At 36.0% G+C, this 15,948-nt stretch overlaps 1 protein-coding gene across 3 annotated transcripts in view; it reads right to left on the bottom strand.

The window, feature by feature from the left end:
* Nucleotides 1–15,948, bottom strand: part of LOC122798067 (histone deacetylase 9-like) — a 2,531,134-nt gene that overhangs the window by 255,386 nt on the left and 2,259,800 nt on the right. For all 3 annotated transcript variants that reach the window (XM_044066719.1, XM_044066720.1, XM_044066721.1), the window contains 2 exons: nucleotides 12,322–12,563; nucleotides 3,146–3,311 (listed from right to left, as the gene is read on the bottom strand). In XM_044066719.1, the coding sequence (XP_043922654.1) occupies nucleotides 3,146–3,311; nucleotides 12,322–12,563 (408 nt within the window). The remainder of the gene's footprint in view (nucleotides 1–3,145; nucleotides 3,312–12,321; nucleotides 12,564–15,948) is intronic.

Genomic DNA, 15,948 nt, shown 5'->3' on the forward strand with positions numbered 1-15,948 from the left:
AGAACAGATCTTCAGGTTCTTGTTGATTGTGCTGAATGAAGAGAAGACAGTGCATCAACCAGTTGCACTAACTTAGATCTATCATTTATGTAACTCAACAGCCAATGGAAAAATACTGAGAGAGAGATTGTAGCTGGAAAGATAATGTAATATTAGGATATGATTACCTATGTCACAGGCTTTGGGTAAGTCTTAAAAACATAAAATTCAACTTGCTTGACATTCTTATCAGCTCTGTACAGTCAAAGAGGGCAGCTGCTGGGATGCTGCCAAGTTTTGACCTTTTTGTGAAAGAGACAATCAATGGGAGGGGGGAGGAAAGAGGAACAGCACTTCTACATAAAGCTTGTACATATAAAATCCAAGTTAGTAGTAGTGGCAGATCTTGGATAGAGTATAAATATATCTGCAGTTCTGAAAGGAGTGACAAAAGAGGATACTAAAATAAGAAACAAAGATCAGGGATGATTGTTCCAAAGTAAGGACACCTAATTACCACAAGGTGTGCATATCTTCATTTTTCTCAAGAAAAAGTGACCTGTTTCTACCAAATACACATACACATACACACACACACACACACACACACACACACACACACACACACACACACACACACACACACTTGACAGGGGAAACTAAAGCCTCTGCGATTATAGTTTTGGTTCCCGATACATTCCTAAACTAATGTGCTCCTTCCTGTAAGTTCCCTAACACATATCCTTACCTACATGAATCATTACTTGACATAGTGATAAAGAAATTCATTACTTTTTCCTGTCCATTCCTAACTGTCTGGTCTGCAGCAACTTTATATCTCTCCAGTCTGGCTACTATGACAAACCTGTATCATCATTATTTCCAGGACTATTTACATCATCAGATCATGTTTTAGTCTTTGTTTTTTGCAGATTTCTTTCAAGAAACAAACTGCCATATTACAAGGCCCTTTGGGCCAAAATGTAATGGAATTAAATATTCCACTTGAGAATACTTGCGTAGAAGCTTTGATAAATAACTAGATTCATCAGTTCACAGTATAAAATATATGAGGTTTGCAAGCAGGAAATGCCAAACTATGTAAATCTAAGATGACAGAAAAGAAATGTTATAGTATTTATTGTAGATATAATACAGTCAAACAATTTACCTGACTGCATGCAATAGCAGATAGTAATTTGTGTTAACTAGGGATATCATCTCCAGATGGCTAACTGTCTTGGTAGAGCTACACAGGAAATATAAAAGATAAAAAAAAAATATATATATATATATATATATATATATATATATATATATATATATATATATATATTTAAAAAACTAGCATCAGAATGAAGGCTGGTTAGGACAGGTAGGATATATGCCTAGCAAAGTGCTAGTCTTCCAATAAGCTTTTTGAAATACCCTTCTTGTCTCAGTCTCTTCTATATATATATATATGCAGGTGATATTTAATGTAGTGGTTCTTGCACTCTAAACTGATGCCTATTTTATTTGTATGAGCAAACTGTTTTTCTTTTAAATATACCTAATACACAGCGTATCTGCTCATATTAAGAGTATTTAGGCAGACATTGAAGATACCAGTCCACTGGATTAAATATAATTGTAAAGATCTTTACATGGAAGGTAACTTTCAAGTATACTTTGAGAACCCAGTTTAGGTATCAAATTCTCATTAATGAAGGAGTTTCTAATTTTTCAGTAATGAAATGTACCTGGTTTCAAAGAGGCAATGTATTACAATTTAGGTCACATAATTAAGCTATTAATATTATATGTACAACAGTTTTATTGATTGAGGATAACGGAATGTGGGATTCATGTTGAGTTGCCAACAATAGTTTCGGTGAATGCAAACAAATCAAAAAACATTTGCCAAGAACTACTTTTGGCAAACATTAGACATTGTATTTAAGAGGGCAAGCCCCCTCCATGCCCATGTCGGGGGGAGAGCACCCCCCACAATGCCATAACCTTACATTTACTAACTTCAAGGTTGCAACTACAACAGAGAAAAATGAAGACTCCACTGTTGGTGAAAGTAATTTTGGTGAACAGTATTCATTCTTTTTGCATTCACTGAAACTGTCTTTGTCTATCTGACATGATCCCTGGAATTTGTAAAAGAGTATGATCTGCACTTTAATTTAGTTAAGAACCTTTAGTCTGGCTATCATTAAGTTCCTTTTCTCATATTCCGATGATTAATTATATAGTACCACTAGTAAATGGAAATGAGTTTTGAACCTGCCCATTTCGTCTCCTAAATAGCCTACCTTATCCAATCTACATATAAGATTTACAACTGCCAGGTAATAATGAGTTGAATTAAAATAATATATAATGCATATTAGAGAACAAAAATGCTTAGTTTATTTAGTTCAAAAATATCAAGTTAATGTCGTAAGGACAGTGGTCCTGTTTCACTCTCAGATGGCACAAATGAGTCAGATTAGTATGGTGTTAAACCCAGCTATTCTATTCTATTTAAAATCAAGTTAGAATATATCCGCTTTTTTTCGGAGATCTGGTAGTTGAAGGTGTTTCCTACACCATTTTTATTACATGGGGTTTATGTTGCCATAGATTTTATTTTTTGAGTCCTGTAACAACCACTCAAAGGATTAATATGATGATATTAATACTCCAAACAAAGTATGATTTAGGCAGAACTGTAGCAACTGTGAGAAAGCAGTTAGCTTTGTATATCTAATGGCATTCTCATTTAGTTGATTTACAGCTTTAGTGTAAAATAAGCAGGTATTTAAACCTTTCCTTTTCAGCATTGACACTAATCTCCAAAATAAATGTTAACAAGAGGACAGAGAGTTGTTGGAATAGCATAAAACACAAGATATGTGACTCCTCCTCTTCCTCCTCACATCTACCTTCTGACTAGTACAGCAACATCAGTGCTATTTTAGATGCACACAACAGAATATGACAAAAGCCTTCTTTTCAAAAGGAAATCTCAACTCATGAGTTATTTACATCCGTCTTATTGTTAGAACTTAGTCATAACAAATCAGTTTAAGTCCATCTCATTTTTCTGTTAGGGAAGGCTTCCCAATATGCTGATGTGCCAAGAAATTCAAGATTTGATTAATATACGAGTATAAAAATTTGACATGATATTTACCTCGTACACTTTTACTTTCTCGGCTTCGTTCTTTACTTCTGAGATACAGCAATTGTTGCTCCCTGCGATGTCGCTCAAGCTCCTGCTCCTGTCGCTGCTGCTCAAGCCTGTGCTCCTTCTCAGCCAGTTCTTGTTGGTGCTTAATGGCCAGCAGCTCCTGTAGTGACTTAAAAAAGAACAACGGTAACAAAGGAAGGCAAAACAAGAACACATCTAAACAATTATAGTACATGACGATACAAGGACAAATCTTAAAGTCAGAATCTACTACTGTCTTGTCTGGGTGTGCCTTAACCATCTGAATGCCAAGGATGTTACACAATCAAAATGTACCTGTTTTTTTTTACAAAAGCAGCACTTTAATCTCATCTATGTCTGCCTTTCAAACGCTAACATTTCTCCTCTACCACATACAGCTACACATAATGTGACTGGTATAAACTGTGGCCATTAAAGTCTAGGGCAGTCAGGTAAAAACCTTTAGCTCAGAATGACCATGGATTATGGTCAAAAGCCAACTCATTAATAGGGCAGCATGTTAACGAAGGGTGCGATGAGGTCAAATCTCACATTTTGCGTGAGGCTCCTGGTTTTTGCTAGTCTGTGACATTATTACAAATGAAGATGCTCTAAAAGACCACAACTGTTATTCATTTCTCTTAGACAGCTATCTCAAACTGCCACTAAAAGCTGGACATATGGTATTAAAAGCTTTAGAGATAAGAATGTACAGTAGATCTACAATCTACTTCCCTTTGATCACCACCAAAGAATGATTGTTTACATTCCAAAATGAGATCATCAACATTATGATGGAATATTAACGGTAATATCCTGACTTGGCTTTCTGATTTACGGCTACACGATAAAGTAGTTACAGGTTCTCTTCATGAATGACCAACACAACTCAGTCAAGATTACTGTCAGCTCCTTGTCATTCCCTTTAGATACTAGTATGTGTACCAAACATCTCATTCCCAAAAATGAGAATACCCCACCTACATCCAGCTGTATGTGGGCAAATTATAACTCTATTCCCTCTGATACCATATCAAATCCATCTACCCCCACCATGCATGTCTCCATTAATTATACATGGCTTTAACCAGATGAGACATGCATGTATAACAGCAAATATCTGTGACTGAAATACAGAAACGGTTGTAATATAAGGGGTGCTTGATCTGCTTAACATGCCCATTCATTACACTGTAAGTAACCCACAATCCCATAAATAATAAACCTTATAAACCTTGCTTATTTATTTCTTTATTTTATTTTACATTTGTTTAACAGGAAAATCAGATTGGGCAGGGATGCCTATTTTCAGCTGAGGCCTGGGGAGAAAACCTCCACACAACATATCAATGAAATACATGCTTACTAGCGCTCATCTAGTTATTTATTTCAGACACTATTTTTAATTTCAAAATACCACAAGAAATCTGCATTCTCTCTCTCTCAAGGCCTAAAATTCATACTCTCTCATCCATTAGCCTTGTTTAGTATACACTGCTTTATGTTTGCACTTGCCTTGTCTTTAATTATTTTGTCTTCCTTGTCATCTATTCTTGCCTTCAGGTCCATGGTACATCTGAAACTTTCTGACTCATTCAGTCACGTTACGCCTCTGTACACTCTGCTTCTTTCTAAGACATTGCACACCTAGTACGGATAAGTTTCCTGCTGAGCACAATCACCTGTGCTGTATGTAGTGCTCACATGACTCGACAGCTACTACTGTTGGTCTCTACACTGACAACAATATCAGTATATTAAAGTAATATTTTATCTAGTGAAGACCCAGTCTGCTCTCATCCAATGTCAAGGTGTTAAGTGACTTATTCATACAATAGGGATATGAAGTTGAAGAATCACGCACAGGTCTAGAAGGCATATCTTATTACGGGGTCATAACCCCGATCATACCCCCCCCCCAACCAGGCAAGCAAGTTTCAGAATTATAGCATAGCTAAAAAATAAATAAATAAACAAACTACATGCTTCAATACAAACAAATATGATAAATGGTGATTTTTTAATGAATTCTGTAAAATACAATGATTCATGATTGATTTCATCAGACTGCAGGTAAGTTGTCAATACAAATAAGAAAAGGATGCTACAGCATTCAGATGCAAAGGCCTGTTTAATAAAGTAATAGGCTGAATGAATATATGATGGAAGAGATTGTTTAAAAGCCCAATGGAAACAGTGTAAAAGCAGGGTTCTACTTATCCCTTTTCAGAGGCACACAACTAGACAAGTGATCAGGAATGCACGGCACTGTTTCAGTAAGATCTAGAAATGGAAAAACCACAAAAAGTGAAAGATGCAAGTCTCTTCAAATTTACAACAGACTACGGTAAGAAGTCTAGTTCCAAAGCATCCTTTATTTACCGAGAGGTTTACAATACACGAATTGGTTCTAGATATGAACAGCTGTGGAGGAACTAAATGATTTTTATAAGACAACAGAACATGTCGCTTTTCAACAGTTTCAAAATTTATGAAGTTATCTTGAATGTACAGTAACTTATAGTATGGAAATGTGGTTAGACATACCAGGAGGTCAAGTACTGTGGTCATATATTGGTTGTGAATTCTGTTTGTGGCAACACATGATAATAATAATAATAATAACAATAATGCTTGTTATTAATCCTATGTAATATTATATAAACATAAGAAGCAATTAAAAGAGTATAGGATGAACTCATTAAGGAAGAAACAACATGGCTGCATATGCCCCTGTTCCAGAAAACGTATTCAATACATCAAAACATTGACTCATTTCTTTGTGTGTTAAGTAGGAGTGTGTCTCAAAGAACAATGTGGGCACCTACTTGATAGCTAAGTATCAAAACAAAATTAAGATTAGTAATGTGAGATATCCAAACTATACATTCAAACATATGCACACAGACATACACACACACACATACACACACACACACACACACACACACACACACACACACACACACACACACACGCACACACACATATATATGCTGTTGTGGTTGTTGTTCTTTCAGCTTTTTCCCAGTAAGGGGTCGCCACAGCAGAACTCCGGTCCGCTAATGACTGGCAGTAGATTTTTACGAAATGCCGAGGTGCCAGCTCGATGCCCAACCTTCAACGAAGGCATGCCCATTTACGCACGCATGTCTTTCGAATGCTACCCAACAGTGGGGAGGACATGCAGACTCCACACAGAAGGCACTCCCAAGCCAAGCCAAGAATCGAACGGGAGAACCTCTTGCTGTGAGGTAACAACGCTACTGCTGTATCACTATATATACACATTCGTGTGTTTAAGTGCAGATGCTAAACATTCCTAGATTTTGAAAACAACTGATTGTAATAATCTTTTTCAGAACAGCACTTACAGAAAATCCATATTATTGAGTTTCATTTCATAGTACACCACTAATCCACTACACTGCAGTACTAACATTTATAAAACAAATTAAAAAAAATAGGTAAACTTATTACTTCATTGAGACATGCACCAGATGCTGTCCCTTATAGCAGTCTGCTAGCGCTGCACAGATCCTTCTATACTAATAACAGCTACAGCCCACCAATTCCTCTGATCAATAACCCATGTTACTAGTGTACATTCATATCACCCAATATGGGGGCATTTCATCATCTACACCTCCCCTAACTTATATACACTAGTGAATTAGTTCCAGAACATTCTCAAACAATGCACCACCAATGATTACAGACCCAAATATCAGTCTTTGTGTACAAAATCTACATAATCCATTTAATACAAAGTTCATACACAGTGAGTCCTGTGGAAGCATATCCAGGCATAGTAACACACCACACAGTGCTCCATATGTACACACATTCTACAACAGCATATTATATACACTATCTTCACTAAATGCATGTACTACTATAGCATATTATAAACACTATCATCAAGGGCACATTCTACAATAGCATAATATGTACACTACCATTAATAAATGCATATTCTGCTATAGCTTATCATGTACGCTATCATCAATAAACACACATTCTACAATAGCATATTATGTACACTACCATCAATAAACACACATTCTACAATAGCATATTATATGTGCTACTGTCAATAAACACACATTCTACAACAGCATATTATATACGCTATCATCACTAAATGCACGTTCTACTATAGCATTTTAGGCATGCTATCATCAATAAACACACGTTCTACAATACCATATTATATATGCTATTATCAATAAACATATGTTCTACAATAGCATATTATGTATGCTACCATCAAGAAATGCAAATTCTGCAATAGCATATTATGTACGTATCATAAATTAACACACATTCTATAATAACAAATTATGTACGCTATTATCAATAAACACACCTTCAGCATATACCACTAATTTAAGCACAAAGTAAATTGGCAGCATATTGAACAATTTTGAAAAACTGAGCATTTGATATGTTTCAGTGTTACCACACACACACACACACACACACACACACACACACACACACACACACACACACACACACACACACACACACACAGGTTCATAGGTCAATACTAACTGTCAAACAGAATACCCTCAATCATAGGGACACATTGACTAATTTATACCTAGTTTTGACCTCTTTCAATGAGGGCTTGAGGGCCAAACCCAGAGTGTATTTATAATTGCCCATCCATTCATTCATGTTATGCTTAAAGAAGGCCAGGGAGCTACTTTGCTTCATATTCAAAGGAATTCTATTCCACGAAGGAGGGATTCTCTAGGATCTATCTCACCAGCACATCCTAATGTTTCCATGAAAGTTAAGATCTCTTGAGTGGGTGCTGAGGGTGTTACTAGTTTTGTGAATGCATAAAGGTCACATAGAACTGGATCCTTCAAGGCTCTGTAAGCTACAATGAGGCCAGCTCTCAAGAATCAACAGGAAACAGAAAAGAGAGAAAGCACTTTAAGGTGGTCTGATAGCTCAGTGAAGACACGTCTTTAATTGTGTTAGAGAAGAAACATTGAGGTCTCTCAGTCTGGGTCACATGTTTAGAAAGGTGCATATTAAAAAAGGCCATTGTACTGTAGCAGGAGTAAAAATAGATAACTTCCTTAGAGTATATCTATCTGTCTAGATAGATAGATACCTAGAGGACTAGATATATAGATATACATAAACACAGACATATGGCATAAGCACAGACATATGACTAGGTGACTATAGCATAATTTAAGGTATTTCTCATTTTTCATGGTTGTAGGACTATGTAAACTATACACGTACATATGGTTGATGTTTACAAACATCTTACTACACATCAGGAAACTGGATATCAAAATCTCAAAATCACAAATCTACAATGATCAAAAAACGAAAGCAAACACTTTCTTTTTCTGATAACTAAAACAGCCTAAACTTACCAGTAAGGTACTGTGTAGGGTTGTGGTTAGGGGCAGCAGTAGAATTAGAGTTAACATACATGAATAAGGTGGTACATGAGGGCAAAACTAAATTTATCAAACTGAGAATGAAACAATCGCAAGAAAGTAATACAAAATAACTGTGAACATCCAGCCAGAAAACATTACCAGCAAAACACACTTGACTAAATAAATCTTTACTAAATAACAATAAGGTTAACTGATCTAAACACATCATGCACTACCCTAGCAAAATAATATTACAAACTGACCAAGACCTTTAAATGAAATAATAAAATCTTATTACTACTATAGAAAGTCACCCAGGAGACACCCATCAATAAAAAGCTAAATAAAGCCTTGTTCAGTAAACCACTTTCAAAATGATTACATCTTCCATATGAGAATGGTTAATAATACACCAAACTAAATAAGAAAGGCCAAAAACAGAATAATGGAATATGCTGAGTTTGTACTGTAAGATTAGAGAAACTTTCCATATCTGGTTTAGCTACTCGTTATAAAACTTAATTCCCATATCTGCAATGCAAGTTTTCCAGATTTGCTTTATTTTGTAAATAAAGGTAAGTGTTACAAATATTAAGCTTGTGTTAAATAAATCATTCCTCCCATCACAAGCTGGAATTCAAGAAGTCCTTCTGCATTCTTTTTTGAATCTTTACATGTATAGAGCTGCTGTTATTATACAATGGAGGTAATGCTACATCTTAATAAATGATGGAAACAAAAAACACTAGTTCATTACAAAGCTGTAGTTGATGCATATTGATCCAGATTATAGCAGGACTCCAATTTCACAGCAGACAATACATTGTAGCCATAGTACCTCAAAGTTCGTAAATAATTATCCTGTCATAGTCAATATAAAACATAGCCAGAGAGATGAATAAAAGTTGCCATTCCAAGGAATTCTTTCCTGTGCAGAACTATGAATCTTTTACTTAGTTATGATTAAGAAAGCATTTCTTTCAGCTTTGACCATATATTGCATGGCTGTCATCTGGAGTATGACTTAACAGTGTTGTCATACTGGCAATTATCTTCCAAAAATCAGTGCTCACAACAAAGATAGTTTTGTTTTAACTTTCAAGATGCATTGTTTTCATTAAATGGAGGCCATTCAAGAAAAAGGAATAAAAATCCAATCAGCTATTTAACATCCATAGTGTCCGAGCACATTTAAATTCTAATTTTTACGCTTATCTTCATAATGTGGGTTGCCAATTGCAAGCGATCCTTGTGAGACCTGGTAATTATGTTAGGTTTGTTGACTTTTTTTTTTTTGCACTGAGTTTGGATTTTGCTTTTTTGCAACTTCTCAGTTTTAATCACAAATAACATCAGTGTGGAAAGGATGTTTACAAAAACGTCTGTATTACATCAATGTTGTCACTTCTGCTTCTCCACTGTGCTGTAAAAGTCAAATGCTAGATTATTAAAATCTGACAAATAATTGAAGGCAGATGACAATGAGCTGAGGGATACATTTTCTCATCATAAATCGAATTTATTCCTTTATTTAATCTGTTTTACATCTACAAGCGGGATACTTTATGTAGGAAGAGTCAGTCATAGAACTGTGCTCTCTGAACTGAATAAGACCTTTAATTCCTGTAAAAGAACTTTGCATTCCCAGGTGTTTCTGAACAAATAATTGTACGAGGTAACTCAAGTGTTATGTGTCTCTTGGCTTTTGATAGACACTATTGCAAATAAGCTTGTACCTTAGGGTCCAATACTTCTAGTATTTTGAGTAGATCATGATTCTGGCAAAACAGTGTTTCTAGAAAAGAAAAAAATAACTATTGCACTGTGATACTAAAAACAGAAGTAGAAGATGGAGGAATTGTTTGCTCGGTATACTCAGGTACTTTCTGGAAGGGAAAGCCCACATCCACATATTCTTTGCTAGACCAGTTTTCTTAAATGAAATATGAACACATTAAGACAGAACCATCAAATGTCATTTCTGAATCATCATTTATACACACTGTCACCTTTGAAGCATCTTATTGAGTATTGGCTTGGTCATGAGTACAGAGTGTTTTTTTTTTTTTTTGAAATTAAGAAAGGTCACAGTCAATGCTGCATACTTAATGTAAGAGGGAACTCAACAGGGAAAGAAAAGGTTCATAGCTAGTTCTTCGGTATGTAGTCCAGGAGACCATGGTGAGCCTAGCCCTATTTTCCAGTATGCTAACAGCACAGCCTGGTGAAATTACCTGATCTGAATCACACAAACGCTGCACTGCAGCAAGCAGCTCATTAACAGCTCATAGTCTTAACCTACTGCACTGACCAACAAACACTATTTATCCCCTGATAACCATAGTATGACTCAAACCTAAGATCTTTGTATCAGAAGTCAAACATGTTATCAGTTAAGATGCATGTATTTTCTAAAGTAACAAACATTTAACAAAGGTGCACAACTTGAAAACAAACAAAGATGTGCACACTGGAGAAAAGTAGTTATAGATTCATTAAAACATGGGGTACATACCTCTCAGCTTATTAGAGCAAGAAATCTGGACAAAGCCAAATATAATAGGGTGGAATAAGGTCCAAAAATAGGGATCATTTTTAAATTTTGCTTTTATATTCTTAAAAGAAAGTTAAAAGGATAACAGCATTTGTATTAGTGTGCATTTCTGAAGGGTTTGTAGTCAGAAACTTAAACTTCTGTTATTACTTACCGACTTTAATCCTCAATGATTTTCCAGAAAACCTCAAATTATTTGAGTAACAGACCAAAAATATGAGCCAAAATGTTGGACATTCTGCGAAACTCTGGACATTTGAGAGATATGATGGGGTCTACCAGCTTGCAGCTATACACATGCCCTCATTATGTTACACAACCCTCATACAATATAGTGTGGCTGGGGAGAATGAAACATACAGAAGGCCTAACCTGTTGTGTCAAGGGCTCATTCCTTTCAATATTACTTGGAAAATTGGAGATGTACACTTTGCTTGCAGCACTGTTACAGAAAGCAGTATCGTCACAGGGTGCATCCAGCTTAAAATGCAATGTCTTGTTCAGTGATAAAGAGTGTAATCTCACTGATGTTGCTTTATCAGTGCTTCTATCAATGAATAACAGATGTTCCCTTCTGATGGTGATCGCAGTAACAGAAAAATGTCTCTTTTAACAGTGTTACGTTTGTTATTAGGTTATTTACTTAGGTGGTCATTTCCAAAAAAATGCACCGCTGCATTTTGTTTAGAGCAGAAAGGCTTGGTAGTTACATAAGAGATGCTTTCTTTGTTAAATTAAACATGTCCATGAGATGTCTAGAAACAGGAATTAAACGGAAGAAAGCTGGTGGTGAAGAACTGCTATGAGTACAAAGCAAGTTTTGAATGGCTTTTCAGTTACTTGTGTTTTTAGTAATGAGTTCTAAACAACTCTTTGTCTTTCAGGCAGTTCTAATATGTGATATTTTATAAATTGCCCTGTTATCTCAGAAACAGAAGCAAAACTGCAGATGCTCAGCTGTGTGGCATACAATGCTACGCAAGATGCACTTCTTAAGTTTTTCATTTACTCATCCATCCATCCATTTGTACATTTACTTATTTATTTTTTAAATTGATTTAACTGATAACTATATAACATCAGATCTTAAATTAGAAGCAAGAGGAAATAAAATCTGAAAACAGTAGAAACGTGCGGTGCTAAGATAATTCTTTAGTATTGGAATTCTATCTGCATGCAAAGTGTACTACCTTGATGTGCTCTTGCAGCTGGGCCTGGTGCTGGCGAGTCAGGTTCTCATGTTGTTTCTGGAACTCGGCGATCAGAAGCTGTTTCTGAAGCTGCTGCTGCTGCTGGATGAGGAGCAGCTCCTGCTGCAACTGCTTCTCTCGCAGGGCAGTATCGATTGCCGGTACCACCATCCTTAAATCCGTCCTCAGATCCAATGGTGTGACAGGTTCCAAACTGTGAGGTACCTCCGACTTCACATCCACTAATGATGTTGAACCCAGAAAAAAGAAACAAAGAAATGGAAGCAAAACACAGAATGACCTACGTTCAAAAAACAGATTTCATTTGAAGATACTGCATATTCCTATTTAATACAGTGAAATTAGGAAGGAAATTAAGATCTGTTTGTATATTAGTACCATGTAGAAATAATGACTGTATTTGTTGTGGTGTGAGATCACCACTTTTATCATCTAATAATAAACATTTACCATCCATTATTTGTATGTAGTAGCACATGCAGTTATAACATACTGCATTTTTTGAGCTTTAGAAAGTTTGTGCACATGAAGTGAAATCATGTTTTCCTATTTCTTATTTTATAATAGGCTCTTACACCTGCTACATCCATTTTAGTAATGCAATGGGAACTAGATCACTAAGTAACAGAACACCAAAAAAGTTGTTCTTTCACATAAAAGAAAAAAACAAAGATGAACTCTTGCATCACCATTGATAACATATGCTGTGTCCTTTACATAGCTGATTATAGCTACGGTGTCATTTAGGCCCTCACACTTGATGTCACAACAATTAGCTGTGTCAGCCAGCTTCTTAGGAGCTAATTATCACTCTGTATTGTTGCACAGCACTACAGTGTGAATTATTGACACAAACCATGTGACTGTGCCCTCCCGCATACCATATAGAGTGACGCATATACTAATCTGGTGTAATGTGTCTAAAAGCATTTGCCTTTAAGCTGTAGGAAACATTTTAACAGCACTTTACTTTTGATACCATTGCATTGCACAGATTAGGTGTTTTGTTAAAGCAGCCTTTCTTTATAGCTTGTAAAAAAACTGTCCACTGTTTTGCTTATTGTCATCCTGCAAAATGTTGCTGTTTAGTGTTGAGGTACTGATGGTACTATGTCTGTATTTGTGGATGTGTGGATATATGAAACCTGGACAAACTAAGATTTAAATACAACCAGTAACTAAAATATGCTAGTAGTACATGAGGGCTTATTTTTTATTTTATTATTTGTTTTATTTATTTAATTGATAAGCAGGAGTAAATAAAATAATTTATATAACTCATTTGATCACTCAGACTGCCTACAGGTAAGCTTACTAGAGCTTTAACATTCTCTGTAGCATGTAGAAAAACACTTAATAGTTGTTCATTACAATTTGCTAGATATGATAAGAGTTATTGATTGACCTATTTAAATCATTCTAACTTTACTTCTACCTGGCGTGAGTTACAATGGACTATCTGATAGTTAGATTTGAGTACTAAACCCACCTATAAACTCTTGACATACTTTGACATGATTTTCAGGGTTTGAGTCCCATGGCCTACATTTAGCTGATGTGTGAATTTAAAAATTCACTTAACCACACAGTGCTCCTGGGTTGAATCGGAAAACAGCTCCAGTGGGTCATTCTTCTGCTCTGACCCTTACAAATGTAAAAAAAAAAGACTTTGAGTATTTTTGGGTTATTAACTAATGCCATGTTGTTTCAGATGACATAGACTTTTGTATGGAATGTTGACTCTTGGAAAGCTCTCATAAGTACTTAATCCCAAAACAGCACTGATGTTATAATTGCTCTGCTATGACTTATCTCTCATGATGTGCTAAAAAAATGAAAAAAATCCCAGTAATCAAGTCACAGGAAAATTTCAGGCTTCCCAATACTGATATGGGGCAAGGCAAATTTATGGTATCATGTTTAAAGTTTATTATTTTGTTGTTTTTTTTTCTTCCTGTTCTGTGTCACACATTTACATGTGCATGACATAACTGTATTACACTCTGCATGGGGATTTGTCATGATGGGTTCTTATTGCCTGCAGTTTTAGAAAGTCATCACCATGTGCCAGCTACAGGTTGATATGATATTACTTTTGTTCTTTCATTGTATGGCTTACAAAATAAATGCACATGTTAAATGTAATGAAAAAATACTCAGGTGGATTCAATAAAGTCTACATGGTCATTTTTCACTGTGTGTGCATCTCAGCATGATGTGCACATGGCTGCAGAAACATTTAGATTCAGTAAGTGCTGTGTAGAGGTGCGCACCCCTGTGCAAACAAAGTAAACACCGTGGCATGCTAATAGTAGCATAAGCAGCTGAATTGCATACTAATCAACCAATCTAACATGGTGGAGCTATTCAATAAGCTATAAAGCATCCATGTAGACTCCATGCAGGTTTGTTCTGCGTATTCCAAATCATTTGGAATACAGCTATGGAAAGGAGTCTACACGGACAGAACCATGTCGACTGCTGTGTTTACAAGGTAAATTTTGAACCTAGAGTATAATGTGCCATGATAGGAATGAGTGGTATAACCTTGTATCATACAACTAGAGAAACATACCCTTGTGTGTGCCAAAACAGTAACTCTCCTCTGATCCTCCCCCAAAAAGAACAGTTTATCCTTGTTTGTGTCATAACAGTGACTCACCTATGCTACCCCCCCAAAAGAACAAGATAATGACACAAATGAAATGCAAAAAGTTTTGTTAAAGGAACTGTCCCTGCAACATTTGCACATATTTATCACACAGCATTCCATTTTCATTTATTGGCAGTCATTTATACCTCTGAAATGGCTTGGTAAACATGCCCATGCCGTTGGCACACTTCTAACTAATGCATACAGATAAAAGTGTAAAACCCCATGCTTAAGATATTTCTTAGCTACATTCCAGCATATGCAGAAAGTAGCTGACCAAATGGAAGCATACCTTCTGAATTGTGATACTTCTCTGTACAGATATATCCTGAAGAAACAGTGTTATGTGCAGTCTTTCCAACATAAACAAGTGTGCCCACCATCAGTTTGCCTAGTTACATGGTTATCTTTTGGTGTAGATTTAGGGCTGTCACCATGGTGAAGATGCAATGAGGTATGAACTTTTTACAATTTCCGAATCCCAAAAAATTGGATCCATGCAGGGATGTAATGCAGGCACTCCCTCAGTGTTTTGTTGTAATGGATTGCAACTGTTACTGATCAGTGTTTGGGGGTAGGGAAACCACAACAAAACTGCAGGCTGCCTTACTTCCAGTGGGTGTGTCAGGTCAGATTTATGAAGTGGTAGATATAAGGTTGGAAATATAAGTAAGCAGCAAACAAGTCACAGGTTGTGTTCCTTCAAAACCACCCTGCTCTTCATTTCTTCGCAACTGCATATGATAGTATTTCCCACTTAATATCCTCACACATTTTAAAGCCAATGATATAGCATTTCTTACACAATGCATGTGTCAGGGTACTGCTCAGATCCATGAAGAATAGCCAACAAACACAAAAATGTAAGACAGAGCTGTATATTTGCCAGCAATAATCATTACAGGTAGTGGATCACTAGGTGCACTACGTCCAAAACTACTAGCTATATAAAT

The sequence above is a fragment of the Protopterus annectens genome, chromosome 3.part1 (genome assembly GCF_019279795.1).
Source record: "Protopterus annectens isolate FY-2018-M chromosome 3.part1, PAN1.0, whole genome shotgun sequence".
In the NCBI taxonomy this organism is placed as follows: Eukaryota; Metazoa; Chordata; order Ceratodontiformes; family Protopteridae; genus Protopterus; species Protopterus annectens.